The sequence below is a fragment of the Cucurbita maxima genome, unplaced genomic scaffold, assembly GCF_002738345.1.
Source record: "Cucurbita maxima cultivar Rimu unplaced genomic scaffold, Cmax_1.0 Cma_Scf00009, whole genome shotgun sequence".
NCBI lineage: Eukaryota > Viridiplantae > Streptophyta > Magnoliopsida > Cucurbitales > Cucurbitaceae > Cucurbita > Cucurbita maxima.
The window spans coordinates 4,543,649-4,557,963 of NW_019272025.1; the positions used below are offsets into that span (position 1 = coordinate 4,543,649).

General features: G+C 34.1%; 1 protein-coding gene and 1 long non-coding RNA gene across 2 annotated transcripts; both read right to left on the reverse strand.

Annotated features, from left to right (window-relative positions):
* Window positions 1-1,700: 1,700 nt before the first annotated feature.
* On the reverse strand, window positions 1,701-3,279 carry LOC111484566. The gene is made up of 2 exons (XR_002718529.1): window positions 3,195-3,279; window positions 1,701-2,003 (listed from the first exon to the last, which is right to left on the reverse strand). It is a non-coding gene; the product is annotated as an uncharacterized LOC111484566 (long non-coding RNA).
* A 1,604-nt stretch (window positions 3,280-4,883) lies between these two features.
* Window positions 4,884-13,576, reverse strand: LOC111484428 (alpha-glucan phosphorylase, H isozyme). The gene is made up of 16 exons (XM_023131010.1): window positions 13,151-13,576; window positions 12,762-12,996; window positions 11,954-12,133; window positions 11,287-11,463; window positions 11,114-11,199; window positions 10,741-10,930; window positions 10,574-10,666; window positions 9,303-9,487; window positions 9,098-9,215; window positions 8,870-8,998; window positions 8,465-8,683; window positions 8,183-8,386; window positions 7,633-7,791; window positions 6,805-7,068; window positions 5,829-6,019; window positions 4,884-5,215 (listed from the first exon to the last, which is right to left on the reverse strand). The coding sequence occupies exons 2-16, from the start codon at window positions 12,969-12,971 to the stop codon at window positions 5,089-5,091; spliced, it is 2,532 nt and encodes an 843-aa protein (XP_022986778.1). The 5' UTR covers window positions 12,972-12,996; window positions 13,151-13,576; the 3' UTR covers window positions 4,884-5,088.
* Window positions 13,577-14,315: the final 739 nt, after the last annotated feature.

Below are 14,315 nucleotides of genomic sequence, written 5' to 3' on the forward strand. Positions count from 1 at the left end.
TTTTTAATTTTTATTTTTAGAGAATTAATTATTATTTTATTATAATGTCAAAGATAATTATTAAAAATAGTGACATGATATGTTTGTAATTAATATAAAAAATAGAGGAGGATCAAAATACTACCCAAGGAAACTTTCAAGAGTATAATAGACGAATATTAAAATTTCAAAGATTAAAGAAAATATTAAAGAAGTATAGTTTTTTTTCTAATAAAATTTCAACCACAAGTAGGAAAGGAAAAAAAAAAATAGCATTTAGAAATATATAATATCAAAAGATATTTAAAAGAATTATCCAAAAAAGGAACCACTTGAATGTTGCAATATGGGAAGCCACGTGTTAAGTTGAAGTTGTAAAACATAGCGTTGGAAGAGGCCCCTACACGTAGTTATGGCCTCACTCATTTGAATAAACCTCTTCAAATTGGATTGGTTTGGATTGGAGGGAAGTCAATGGCCCATTCTTTTGAAGGTGGGAAAGGAGGGCGTTGATGTTATGAATCAAAAATCCCAACTTGATGTGTTTTATGTTTTTTGTAGCCATATAAGTAGCCATTAGCCTCGTAGACAAGGAGATAAAACTCGCATTTTCCCAATTACTTTTCTATCACTTTGGCTTCCATCTTTTGGCATAATGCACTTGGAATGTTGCTTATAATTCAAAGCTCATACAGACTAATATTGCCTTAGCTTATTTACGATGTCGTAGCAGTCCTAAACATGTGTTTTTATTAGTTTAGTTAATTGAAGTACCAAAAGTACTATTTAAGATTTCTAATACCTTTTGTTATGTTATTTTCTCTAATGTCATGTTTTTGTATCTTACAAAATTTAAAACATTTTGTTTAAAAGTCATAAAAAATTGGCTGTGATGAGGAAGTTTGAAACTATATTATCACAAAGGAAAATTTAAATAAAGGCTGTTAGTATAATAATATAACAATAAATCATTAAGGATGGAATTTTAGGCTTGGGGTTGGCAGATGATTTAGCCAAGGGTTTGTCTGTCCTGTGGATAAAATAATAACAAAAAATTCAGTGAATTTACTCTACTTCCCGACTTTGGTTCAGAACCTTTCTTCCTACAATGTATGCATAGCTAAGAAAGGGAGAGATAAATATAAATAAATAAATAAAAGCTAAGAAAGGGAGAGATAAATATAAATAAATAAATAAAAGCTAAGAAAGGGAGAGATAAATATAAATAAATAAATAAAAGCTAAGAAAGGGAGATATAAATATAAATAAATAAATAAAAGCTAAGAAAGGGAGATATAAATATAAATAAATAAATAAAAGCTAAGAAAGGGAGAGATAAATATAAATAAATAAATAAAAGCTAAGAAAGGGAGATATAAATATAAATAAATAACTAAAAGCTAAGAAAGGGAGAGATAAATATAAATAAATAAATAAAAGCTAAGAAAGGGAGAGATAAATACAACTTTAGAGTTAAAGGGGTTAAATTATAAATTATGGCCATCATAAAAATAATTAGGTAAAAGTAACCAAAAGAAATTGAAACATGATTTTCGAAACTAGTGATCTTCAGAACCATTTTAATGTTTAATTCAATAAACACCAACCTAAAGAAAAATGTATTAAATATTTTTTAAAATAAAAATATCTATTAGATATAATCTTAAAAATTCAAAAAAAAAAAATATATATATATATATATACAAGTTAACCAAAATAAATAAGGAAATTTCAATCTAAGTTACAGTTCATAAATAGACCAAAGCTGTGTTATGAACCCCAAACTACCTTGTGGCTAAAATTAAGTATACTGATGAAGGGATTAGACCTTTTAAGTGGTAAGAAGTTGAATTAAATGACAATGTCCAATCAAGACAAGACAACACACGTACCTACTAACTAACTTGGCGACAACCCTCACAACCTGGAGTTGACAAGACCTCTACTAAAAAGTGTCATTTTCATTTTGTCGCTAAATTATTGGTTATCTCACAAGAGGCAAGATGCTGCCATTTCCATCTCTTCTATTCTATGGACTATGCATGACCATGATAAAAAACAAACGGCATGTGGAAATTACGATCTACCGAAAAAAGCATTCAAATTCATAGATTTGTAGTGCAATGAACTAGATGTTGAAGATCAAGACGTGTATTTTAGACACACGATAATATAATTTGATCAACTATAGAGTTGGTGAAATGATATGTTTGCCATGTCACGTTGGAATACTCAAGTAAAATTTATAGATATAAACGAATCTTTCTTTTCCTATTTCTCTCCCTTCTTTCCCTCTATATCTTGTAGATATATGTGACCTTTTCTGGTAGATATATGTGATCCTAGAAAGGGTGAGTAGGTATATCTAGAATGTGATAAGTTGGTAAAATGATATGTTCACCGGTTTTGATTTAAGTCACTTAAATACTTTAATAAAATCTAGAGATGTAAAAAAAATAATCTATTTTGTTGATATGAGATTCTAGAGAGCTCAAAGTTTGAAGACATCTGTCTAATATACTTACTATAAAACCTCACACCAATATGATAATCAACACGTATACTCCAAAGTGCAAGCCAGTGAGCATTCAATTTTTTTTTTTTTTTTTTTTTTTTTTNTCAAAGTTTGAAGACATCTGTCTAATATACTTACTATAAAACCTCACACCAATATGATAATCAACACGTATACTCCAAAGTGCAAGCCAGTGAGCATTCAATTTTTTTTTTTTTTTTTTTTTGGTTTGGTTTGGAATAAGCTTGAGTTTTGACCGCAATACCTCAGGGTAATTTGAATCTCTCTTTCAAGAAGGGATGCTAGCTGTATTGTCTTTACATTGGTAGTCAAGCTCATATTAGGTTAGTTTTTAACTTCGACATTGCTAGGCCTTCACCTTAATGTGCTTTAAGCTAAAGTCTAGCCACATGCCCTCCAATTTGGAAATGCTCTTTCCATAGGGGACTTTTCTAAACTCCATAACAAGTCTTTATTCTACCTTAACGTAGTTATTACAAGAATTTAGGGTTTGGCATTAAGATTTTATTTAGTAAGAAAAGTGTAGCATCGATGTTTTAATCCTTCTGTTTTAGGCCCCAAATTTAGCTATTTTTTCCTCACCAAGGCAAGAAATTAGACGTGAAATTATACCTGCAAAGCTTATGAAATAATGTATCCACCTTTGCCAGTCACAGAGAAAAGAAAAAAGGAAAGGTACCTTTGCCCGTCACTGAGATGACCGTTGACCAATTATATTGGAGCATGTCATTGAAAGGGAAGCCATGAGCCAGCTCAATTCTCATAATTCACGGCCATAACTTGGGAAGTGACAGAATCTGCGTACAATGTTTTATGATTCACGTTAAAAAAAATAAAAATAAATAAATAAATAATATATATATATATATATTATATATATCTTTAACAAGTAATTTCTGTATTTAGATAAAAATAAACAAAACAATTCACGTGTTATGATGATTTAAACATTTGTTGAACGCCAAATATACAAAAAGTTAACTTTCCGTAAATTTTCATTCCCATAAAATAGTGCTCCCATTTGGTAATGTCTCTATTTCTATTTCTAGTGCTTATTTATTGTTTCTAATTTTGTAAGAAGCAGAAGTGTTTGGTAACTCATGTTTCTAGATTTTTTTTTTTTTTTTTTCAAAACATAAACGACAAGAGTTTTATATTTTTAATTTAAAATTTTGGAAAATAAGAAACAAGAAATTATATATATCCACAATAATTTTAAAATTAGCATGCGAGGCACACAACACATGGCACCATGAAGAATTAGTTTTCTCCTGCACTCTTTCCCTTGGAAGAGCATAAACTTCTTGTGAACAGTAATAGTTCATAGTTTTTTTTTTTTTTTTTTTTTTTTTTTTTTCCCTTTAAGAACTTTGTTCATTTAAATAAGTCATCCCCTACTTTCCCCCAAATAGTTTTTCCTTGGTCATGCCAGATAAAATTTAGATTAACAACTCTTGTTAAAGAGTTCCTTAATTATAGCAATTAACATGATGGAAACAACTAATCTGATTCAAAAAAACACAAGAAATTGTAGTATGATGAGTACCATTAGCCAGGCATGACATGACAGCCCACCCTTCCACTTCAATCTTACCTCTGAGAGTTGAGGCACCAAATTTGAAAAACCCAGTCGGCTGCCAAAAGTTGAGAATCTAAGCTCATGATTTTTACTAATAATGCAGGTATTAGCCGTAGACTCCATCTATCAATTTAATCAATCTTCGATTCAGATATATATTATTTTAATGCTTTGTGTATAAAAAATAATTACGTAATGATTAAAATTTAAAACTAAACAAAATTATTTCTCTCACCGGCTTGGTAAGCTTGGTAGCTGATCTATCGCTCAACACATCCAATCATCGGATCAATCAATCAATTGATTTGTCAAATGAAAAACCATCTCGTGTCTGAGTAGTTTCAACTGCGACAGAGATCAATTGTACGATAAGTCAACAATACATCATATCAATATGCAAAGTGTAGTCTAAGAAGCAAAAAATTCTTACCAACTTATGGACCATACTCCTTTTAGCAAGCCAATCAAAGATGAAACCTTGAGGATAGTGCACTAACGCTACCGACAACCTTGTTAAGTTTAAGTGTGGATCATTGTTCAAAAAATGATTTGCAATCTTACATAAGTCATCAGTGGCCTAGTAAGAGTTTTGCAGTGCAGTTTATCAAATGGAATTCAAAACCATCAGGAACATATAAAGAAGTAGATTAGTGCTCTCCTTGATCTACTAGAAGGTCAAGTATGTACACCTGTTCACGGTGAGGTACGAGGTACAACAACAATATATTCTCCATGACGTTTTTAGTAGACACCACGAAATCTACAAGCCAACCTCTAATCTAAAAAAGCTTCACTAACAAACGGAAATTTTATTAATTGAACAGGTAATTGCATCACAATATGATATTACATGAAAAGTTTTATACTGTACTCAGCTAGTGTTACTAGTACCAGCAAGTAGTGAATTAAAGCAGAGAGATAATTGAGATACCTAGCGTCGTACAGAATTCTTATTTCCTTTAATTTAAGACAAGGTGAACCTAGGCTGTTGAAACTATGGTACACGGCACTCCTGTATATTCCATATTTCTTTGGCATACTGTGCAATTGTTCGGTCACTGCTGAATTTTCCACTCCCAGCTGTGCTCAATATCGACATCTTCAGCCACAACTGTCGGTCCCTGCAGAACGCATATGTTGTTAGGCAAATCTTGTTTTTGCTGATTGGATGGTTTAAGATTGATGTTTAACCAACAAGCAGTAGAACAAACCCAAAAGCTATTAGACTTGATTGTTATTGTTGAAGGCATGATTTCGATGAATTTTGCGAAAATTGGAAGTAACAAAGACTCAAAATATGGAGGCTTAGTCAATTATAATTAAATATATAGGACATGATGCTTAACTAGTAATGTAGTAGAGAGGCTGAGTGTATCATATTGTATAATAAGAATACCTTGATTATCTGTGCTATGGAGAAAGAAATAGTGCCTAACTGGCTATCAAGGAACAAATCTCTCCCTATCTGCGTTCACTCAAACTCTTTGACTCACTGAAGTAGCAAACCAATCCAGCAGTAGGACGCTCAGAGAAAACATAATCATTTAGACAAAATTTCCATGATTGAGAAACAACCATTGCCCTTATGCTTACATGAATGGTTTATCCGTTAAACTAAAATATCTAAATGACAAACAATTAATAATCAAAATTGGATGAGATAATTTAGCAGCATCAGTTAAACTAAACAACCAACCAAGGGAGGAGAAAATCTAAAAGAATCAGTTTTCTTACTTGTAAGCTTCATCTACTTTTGCCTGTGCATCCATGTAGGTTGAGAAGTCGTGACCAACAAGAAAGTAATCACCACGACCATAGCCAGAGTTTCCCTCAAGGGAATCCAAGAGAGGGCCATAGTCATAGTTTCCAAATGCACCACTCCTTATAAACTGTTTGGCCTCTTCAAATCGAGGGTCTGGCTTAAACTGCATAGTAAAAATAGAAAATTAATTCAAGTACAAAAGGTAGAAACTCTTTAAAAGAACCTTGTTGTGAATTTAAAAATTTTGTTACTCGGAGTTTTCCAGAAAGATGTAAGCAACAGAGCATATCATACAATCCAAAGTCATGCTTTGAAGGCACTTTCATTAAATTTTGATTCCATTCCTAGGTCAGGAGCGGGTAAGAAGTAAGAATAAGGACCAGTGATTTGAATTTGGAAACACAATGGATTTGAGGTCCACCTCCCAAGTCCTTTGGTAGCAAACCCACTGTCCACTTTCATTAAGGTCCTCAATCAAGCACAGAGTCTTTATAGGAAGCATGAAGACCATTACGAGTAGAGCATCAGTGTAATACAAGTTTTAGGTTTCATAATTTGGAGTGTCCAAGTCTTTCCTTTTAAAAAAAATCTTTCATCAAGCGCAAGAATATTTGCATCAAGAAAATAAAAAATAATTAATTAATTGAAGCATAAAAACTGACGTATTAGAAAAATTCATGTAGACTTCATCAAATCCTTTTTTTTTCAAGACTAGAGAATTGACTTGGACTTTATTTCAATGTTGAAATTTTTGTTAAAACAAATCTAGTTTACTTGAACATTTAAATTGAAGAACGAAAAATAAAAGTTAATATGAATAATACTAGCAAAGTGAAGAACGAAATAATTGAATCGTGATTTTGATAGTTAGATGACATATTACGTGAACCAATTTTCACAAGGAAAAAAAATATGTATATACTGAACATAAAAGAGGAAGGCACACACCTGTCCAAGCTCTCTCTCTTTCCGGAGCCTAGGGACATCATCTGCTGTTGCACCAAATAGGAAAAAGTTCTCCTCTCCAATTTCCTCTCTGATTTCAACGTTAGCCCCATCCAATGTTCCTATTATGAGACAGCCATTAAGGGCAAACTTCATGTTGCTAGTGCCACTAGCCTCCATGCCAGCAGTGCTGATATGCTGTGATAATTCACTTCCTGGAATAAGCTTCTCTGCCACAGACACATTGTAATTTGGAACAAATACAACCTGAAAATATTGCCGAGACAGCAGAGTTAAACAAAAGTAAATGCTTTAAGAAGCCATTAAGGCTCACCGTGGGTAATCATTTAGACATGGTTTTATAAGAACTCTCTTTTTTCATCTTCTGTTCGTGTGTTTGAAAGGTGTACCATCCGATAACGCTACACATTTGTAGATTTTAATTCTAAAGAAATATCTCCATATACGAGAATAAATTTATAGAAATTAATAATAATTCTCAGCAAGAGCAACCACATTTAAAACATACAAATCTAAAACCACAAAAAATGCCTACTCGATGAGCGAAATAGCTAAAACATCATAATAAGCACATAAGAAAAAAGAGACACGACGGTAAGCAATCTAAATCCAGAGGAAAAGTTCAGAATAACAATAATACTGAAGTCCTTGATACCTCCTTTCTTGCTTTCTAACTTATTCCCTCATGTTATAAAATCTAAGAGAATTGAATGCAACAATTTTAGCACCAATTGAACATTCAAGTCACTAGAGAACTAACAAAATCATGCATGAAGATGAAAATCTAAGAGCCCACTTCAAAATATATACCTTCAAGTAGCTATTGATCTCAGGATCAGTGTTGACAACTGCACCAACATCATTTACCAGCTTGACTATCCGCTTGGCATTTGTATATGTAGCAAATGCTTTTCCTCCAATCATAATAGTCCGTGGAGTGGTTTTCTTCCGTTCTTCAGGACTCAATTCCTGCAAAAAAAAAGTCCAGTAAAATGACTACAATACTATTTATTGGGTGTTAAAAAAATAAAGAAACAATCTGAAACAAAAAACATTACTTGCTCAAACTGGGTGTATATATTGAAGGAGTAAAAATCAAAGACCACTTAATTAAACATTCATATTCCACTACTGGTGAAATGGTACCAGCACAATAAGCAGGCAACCTATATATATATATATGTATATATAATGAGCAATTTTAGAAGAAAATGATAAATTCTTGGCTATAATCAAAACTCAGATATGACTACAGATGCTATTAAATATACGATGTTTTCGACGCCCTTTCGACGCCCAACTCATGCATCACTTATTTGTTTGGCAATATAATGGAATGTAGCTAAGGAGTATTTTATACCTTTAACTTCTTGTATCGATAAATTGCACCCAAGATATTCAGCAGTTGCCTTTTATATTCATGTATGCGCTTAACTTGTATGTCAAATAAAGTATTTGGGTCAATGCTAACGCCAGTCACTTGCTCTATATACTTTGCCAACCGCACCTTGTTAGCCATTTTAGCAGATGCCCATTCAGCTTGAAGATCTGCATTGTCCGCAATCTTTTGGAAGGAACATAGCAAGAATGAAATTAGACTAGAGAAATTTTGAATTCCAAATAAGTAGTAGCCAAGACGTACTTTTTGGAGACCTGCAAGCAGGTCAAGGTTGGTCACCCAGTCTTCTGTTTTCAACCATTTGGTTATTATGTTACTGAGGTCAGGGTTGCAAAACTGGAGCCATCGGCGTGGAGTAATGCCATTTGTCTTGTTTTGAAATTTTGTTGGCCATATTGTTACATAATCAGCGAATAACTCAGCCTTTAAGATATCAGTGTGCAACTGCGCAACACCATTTACCTACAATAACAATAGGCAAAAGGAATTAATAATATGAGATCCTCCTTACAAGATTAGCTACAGCACTAAAATCTTAAAGGTGAATTCTGAAAAGCTAATGAGAACCTCACTCTACGGAGTACAACAATGCTTGAATAGAAGAAGAAAATACATGAATTATTCTTTTCCCAAAGTAAGATTTCTCACCGAATGCGCAGATAAAACACACAAATTAGCCATCCGAACAACTGGATTCTGAGGATTATTATCCAAGATCTGCAAACTGTCTATCTTATGCTCAAGATTATTTTGAGCAGCATGGATCATTGCAACAAACTGTAAGGTTTTTCCAAGCTTTATAAGAAATAATCTAAGTAAATGAAATTAAGTGTTGAAAGAAGAAAAACAACTTTGATTCTAAAGTGAGGCTTGTACCCTCTTGTCAATTTCTTCAATAATTTCCATATGGCGAGGAAGAAGCTTCCACATCACATGTTGTGACCATTTCTCAAGTGCTTCAGGAAGGACAGTGTGATTGGTATAAGCAATAGTCCTGATCCAGTTTTCAACATAGTCCAATTTAGCTTCTAATTCCAAAACATAATAACCTAAAGATCTCATATATATATATTTCTTACACCTTGTAGTTATATCCCATGCTTCATCCCATCCAAGACCTTCATCATCCATTAGTAATCGCATCAGTTCAGGAATTGCAAGGGTTGGATGAGTATCATTTAGTTGCACTGCAACTTTGCTAGGAAACTCAGACCACTCCCATGAATCTTTCCCCTGCTTTCTCTCCTTAAATCTTGAAATTATGTCCTGTAATTGATTTGGATATCCTTGTCAGATGAGGAAAAAATACCAAAGAGCAGGCAGCAAACAGATGCACGTAATCATTTTTTACAGAGAACAGGTGCACATAATCAACGAAAACATTGACATTCTGAATCTCTAACGATTACTAGCAAAAAGCACCTAGGCCTGCAGGAACTCTCAGCCCAACAAACCTAATAATTGTATAACCAGTTCAAAACTTTCATCGTTAGATTATAGGATTTAGATTAGAACTATATGATGCACGTGTTTGCTATCACTACATATACAACTAATACAACCAACTTAATCCTCTCATGGCATAAACTAACACTATATCCTCGCCCCTGGCTGGTTCATCACCAGCAGTAGTACCATTTGCTAAAATTTGCACCATCTCACTAGCCATCCATTTGGGATTGATTGTATATTTTATAATTGTTAGAAACTTTAACTTATCTGTTTTGGGACATATGTAACTAAGCCAATTACAATCGCAGGCACATTAAACTTGGCATTAATTTTGAGATGCATGTCTAAGTGTTACTATCAAATACGGTTGTAGCAGCAAATAATTGTTTGTTGAAGTTCTGGCTTCATGTTCTTTTGATTCTCATTAGGTGAGGATTTTGAACAATTCATAGGTTACTTGGCCTGGTCATATTTGTTTATTTTATTTTCACTCACTTTAAGAGTTTGTAACCCTTGAACATTTGTTCTTTTTCATTATATTAATGAGAAGTTGTTCAAAAAATAAACAAACAACCGGCTGTTTTATTTATAAGAATATTCATACTTCCATTATGTTTGCAAAACAAGTATTAGAAATTATATCTTCACCCTATATATATATAGTTGCATGCTACCAAATACTTTTTTTCTAGCACAGTTGTAACTTGCACAAAGAAAATGAAATATGCTTTTGTTCATACTAAAACTATTTAAAGAAGCATATACGAACATAATTTTTTGAACCATCTTGAGATTCTTAATATGCCTCAATGTTGAAGGAAAGATATCCCAGGCCAACACAAGACTAAAAAATTGCCTTCGTGAAAAATAAATAAATAAATAAATGAAGAATCTCCCAACCTGCAGTGACGCACTGCAAAGAAAAAATTGTTGTTTTAGTCGCAAGAGTTTTCCATTCTCTGTAGCATCTCCAGGATATAGAACGGCACATATCTGCAAATGATAATAAACCTGTTGATGTGCCAATTCCATGAACAACCTTTCAAGTATGATAATTTGTAACATACCTGTTGAGCTCTAAAATGAAGCTGTGCAGCAGATTCATACTGTCCATCATTGAATTGAAAAAGGTCAAAATCATCCGCACGTGCTTTGGCTTCCCACAAGCGAAGACTATTAGTATTCTTGGTTTTGTATCCTGGAATTGGTACATCATAGGCTAGAGCTTGTACAATCTCTCCTCCAGTCCATCTTCGACTGTTAGGTACACAATGCACAACTTTCACTAAACCGAGAGTTATGCCCAAAGCAGTGAAGATAATTTTTAAAGTAAGATGATCAATTCTGGAATGTATTCTGGCCCTTAAACATTTATAACTACAATGTCTTCTCAAAATGGACTAGTTGAGGCAATTAGTTCAGCCAAAACATAAAACTTACGATCCATTGGGTTTGACCTCCACATGACCAAAGAATCTGACAGAGAATACTATATCATGTCTGACAACTTCCCAAGGACTAAACTTCTGCATGATTTTCACAAATACAAGTGTTAAAAGACGTCTGAAGTAGAAATATATTGATATAAAAAATTTCTCAAATGGGAACTTGACCTCAAGCCAATCCTCAGCCACTTCCTCCTGGCCATCCTTAGTGATCAGCTGCTTGAAAAGCCCATATCTGTACCTCAAACCATAACCCCATGCAGGCAAATTTAATGTTGCCATAGAATCCAGAAAACATGAAGCAAGCCTTCCAAGTCCACCATTTCCAAGGGCAGCATCTTTCTCCTATGAAAAGTCATTTACAATATCAACATTGTGCATGTTAAAAGATAACTATAAACACAGGGCTACTTGACTAAACTCAAATCATACATTAGCTATGTGCCAGCAGGATGTGGAGAAAGCATAAAAAGTACAACCTGTGTCAAATTATCAATATATTCATGTGGTCATTGATTCCTAGAGAAGCTAAAGTCAACATTGAAATATCAGAGAATATAAATATATTTATAGTCAGGATATGGACCAACAGTCATGCATGGAATTTTTTGAGTTATAAATGAGCTATTGGTAAAAAAACATATGGTTTTGGTTGCCATATTTGATGGTTGAAAGGATTAAATACGTAGCATTCACCACTAAATTTCTACTAATGATCGCTTCTTTTCATGGAAAGCATGCACAATATTCAGTAGAAGAAAACAAATGGGCAAACACAAGACCTCTTAAATATTGCAGAAAACAGGTTTCAAATGAACAGAACATTGAAAATAACCTGCTCAACCAGTTCCTCAAGATCATGTCCTAATTTATTCAGAGCATCAGCATATGCATCCTGAGTATTCAAGTTTCCAATCGCATTGGTCAAAGCTCGGCCCTGAAGATACTCCATTGATAGGTAGTACGTTTGTTTGGGATCAGCTTTGTGATAATGCAAGTAGGTCTCATTCCATTGCTGCAGAGTGACGGATGAGAAGTAGCACCATCAGTTCAGCCACCATCAATCAAAGTTAGTGCAGATTCATATTTAGATTAAATGAAAAAAATGCATCAACTCGTCATAATATACTCAAATCAAATATAGTAGACCAGTCAACTCAAATTAGCTACACACTTTGTTGTCTCTTAATGCATTATAGATAAGCCTCTCAGGAAACACTTGTCAATTGAAATCTGATGATTAGTTTAATCTCCTATCTAATCTTCATTATTGCAGAATGCTTTTAATCTTTGAATACAAGCGTAAAATGTGAATGCAAACAATCCAGATCAAACGGTAAATATCTACCGAACGCTAGAACCAAATGTTGAGCCTTGATGCGTATCGGGACAATTAGAAAGCATTAAATAAGCAAGGTTCGACTGTAAGACGCTCTTTAATAGTTTCATGTTCAAAATCATTTGAAAGATAGTTACACAACACCACAATAACACAATAAAGAACCAATGATAAATCGTATTTCAGAGAGTCAACAAAAAAAAAATGTCTAACGCATAAAGGAGGATTCGACCAACACACACGTAAGTAGCAATTCGAGAATACAATTTCAGCACACAATGAGTTGAAGATTTAGAAAACGTACTTGTATAAGCCGATCGCGAACACTCTCAGCAGTCGCATAATACGCTTGCTCGGGCTCGAACTTGAAGAGAGAGAAATGAGGACTGTAAGCTGCATGATATTTGATATTAGACGCAATCTCTTCCGGCTCTTCGGCTAAAGGATGCGCAACCGCGGGAAATTTCGCAGAACCAGTAGAAACCGCACCACCATTAGCATTCGCAGTCGCCATACTCAGAGTCTACAAAGAAATCAACCTGAAACAAAACAATAACAATGTTGAAGAGAAAACATGGAACAGGAAAAGAAACAGCAAGTCGCAGAACCAAGCCAAGAACAACCGAGAATCAAAATACCGAGCCCTAATTAGAACTTGCAAATCAACAGCAAACAACAGAAGTACAAACTTACTGCTTCAACACTTCTGCTCCAAAATAGCGAGCCGAATAACCACAGAAGCTCGAACAAGAATGAGATCCAATAATACTCAAACCGAGTGAAGCCGAAGAATCAATAAAAAAAATAAAAAAAAGCATAAGCAAAGCAAGCGAGAAAGATATTTTCAGGACTACAATGAAAGTGAAATCGGTGAGGATTCAAAGAAAAACAAACTAAAAAAGGTAATGAGGACAAAGAGAATGGAAGGACGTATTTGGAGTTTTCTCGAGAAAATATCAGAGAATTACGCATAGAGAGAGAGAGAGAGAGAGAGAGGAGTGGAGGAAGAAGATGAGTAGGAGAGGAAAGTGTAGTAATGGAGGTGATTGAACCATACGTGACGATCACATGGAAATGAATGGATCCAAGAGAAAGAATCGCGGACTTGGGAACTTGGAGATTATTATTTTTTTTTTCTTTTTTGGTAATATATAATTTCTTCTGTTTAGAAAAAAGGCGCACCCGCCCTCACGGGAAGATCATGAAAAGTACTTCGACGGTTGAGGGGGAGAGAGGCGAAAACCGGTCACTTCGCGGGGTTGGGGATATTTCAGTGCTAGTCCAGTCAGCTGCTTTTTTCCAATTACAAAATTAATCACTCTTATTTTAATAAATTTCGCATATAAAAAACTTTTATATATATATATATATATATATATATTACTGTGTCGAGTCATGATCTTGACACGATCACGACCAGCCTTAAGGGGAATTAAGTCTTATATATATTTTTCGCTCCGGCTTTCGTCAGACCTTAGGCGAGGTTTGTCTTCGCCAATCGAACATCGCTCGTGTGGAATCCAAACTTGCTCGACCACACATGTCGCCTGCGCGTGCATGTTTAATCGTCTGCGACACAATCGACTTGCCTCTACACTAGGCTAGGTCATTCAGTTTGACCTTGTCTCTGCTCGAGCCAAGGTCTTTCAATGCAACGTCGCATCTCAACCAATCATCTCGATTCCCATCGACGGGGTCCATGTGTCTTGACACCATCCCGAGATATATATATATATATATATATAATTAACTTTTATGTAAGACAGTAAATTAAATTTTTAGTTTAGGATAAGCAAATGAATCTCAAATACTTATTGGACAAAAAATTGAAAGTTAAAGAATTTATTGGAGAAAGAAA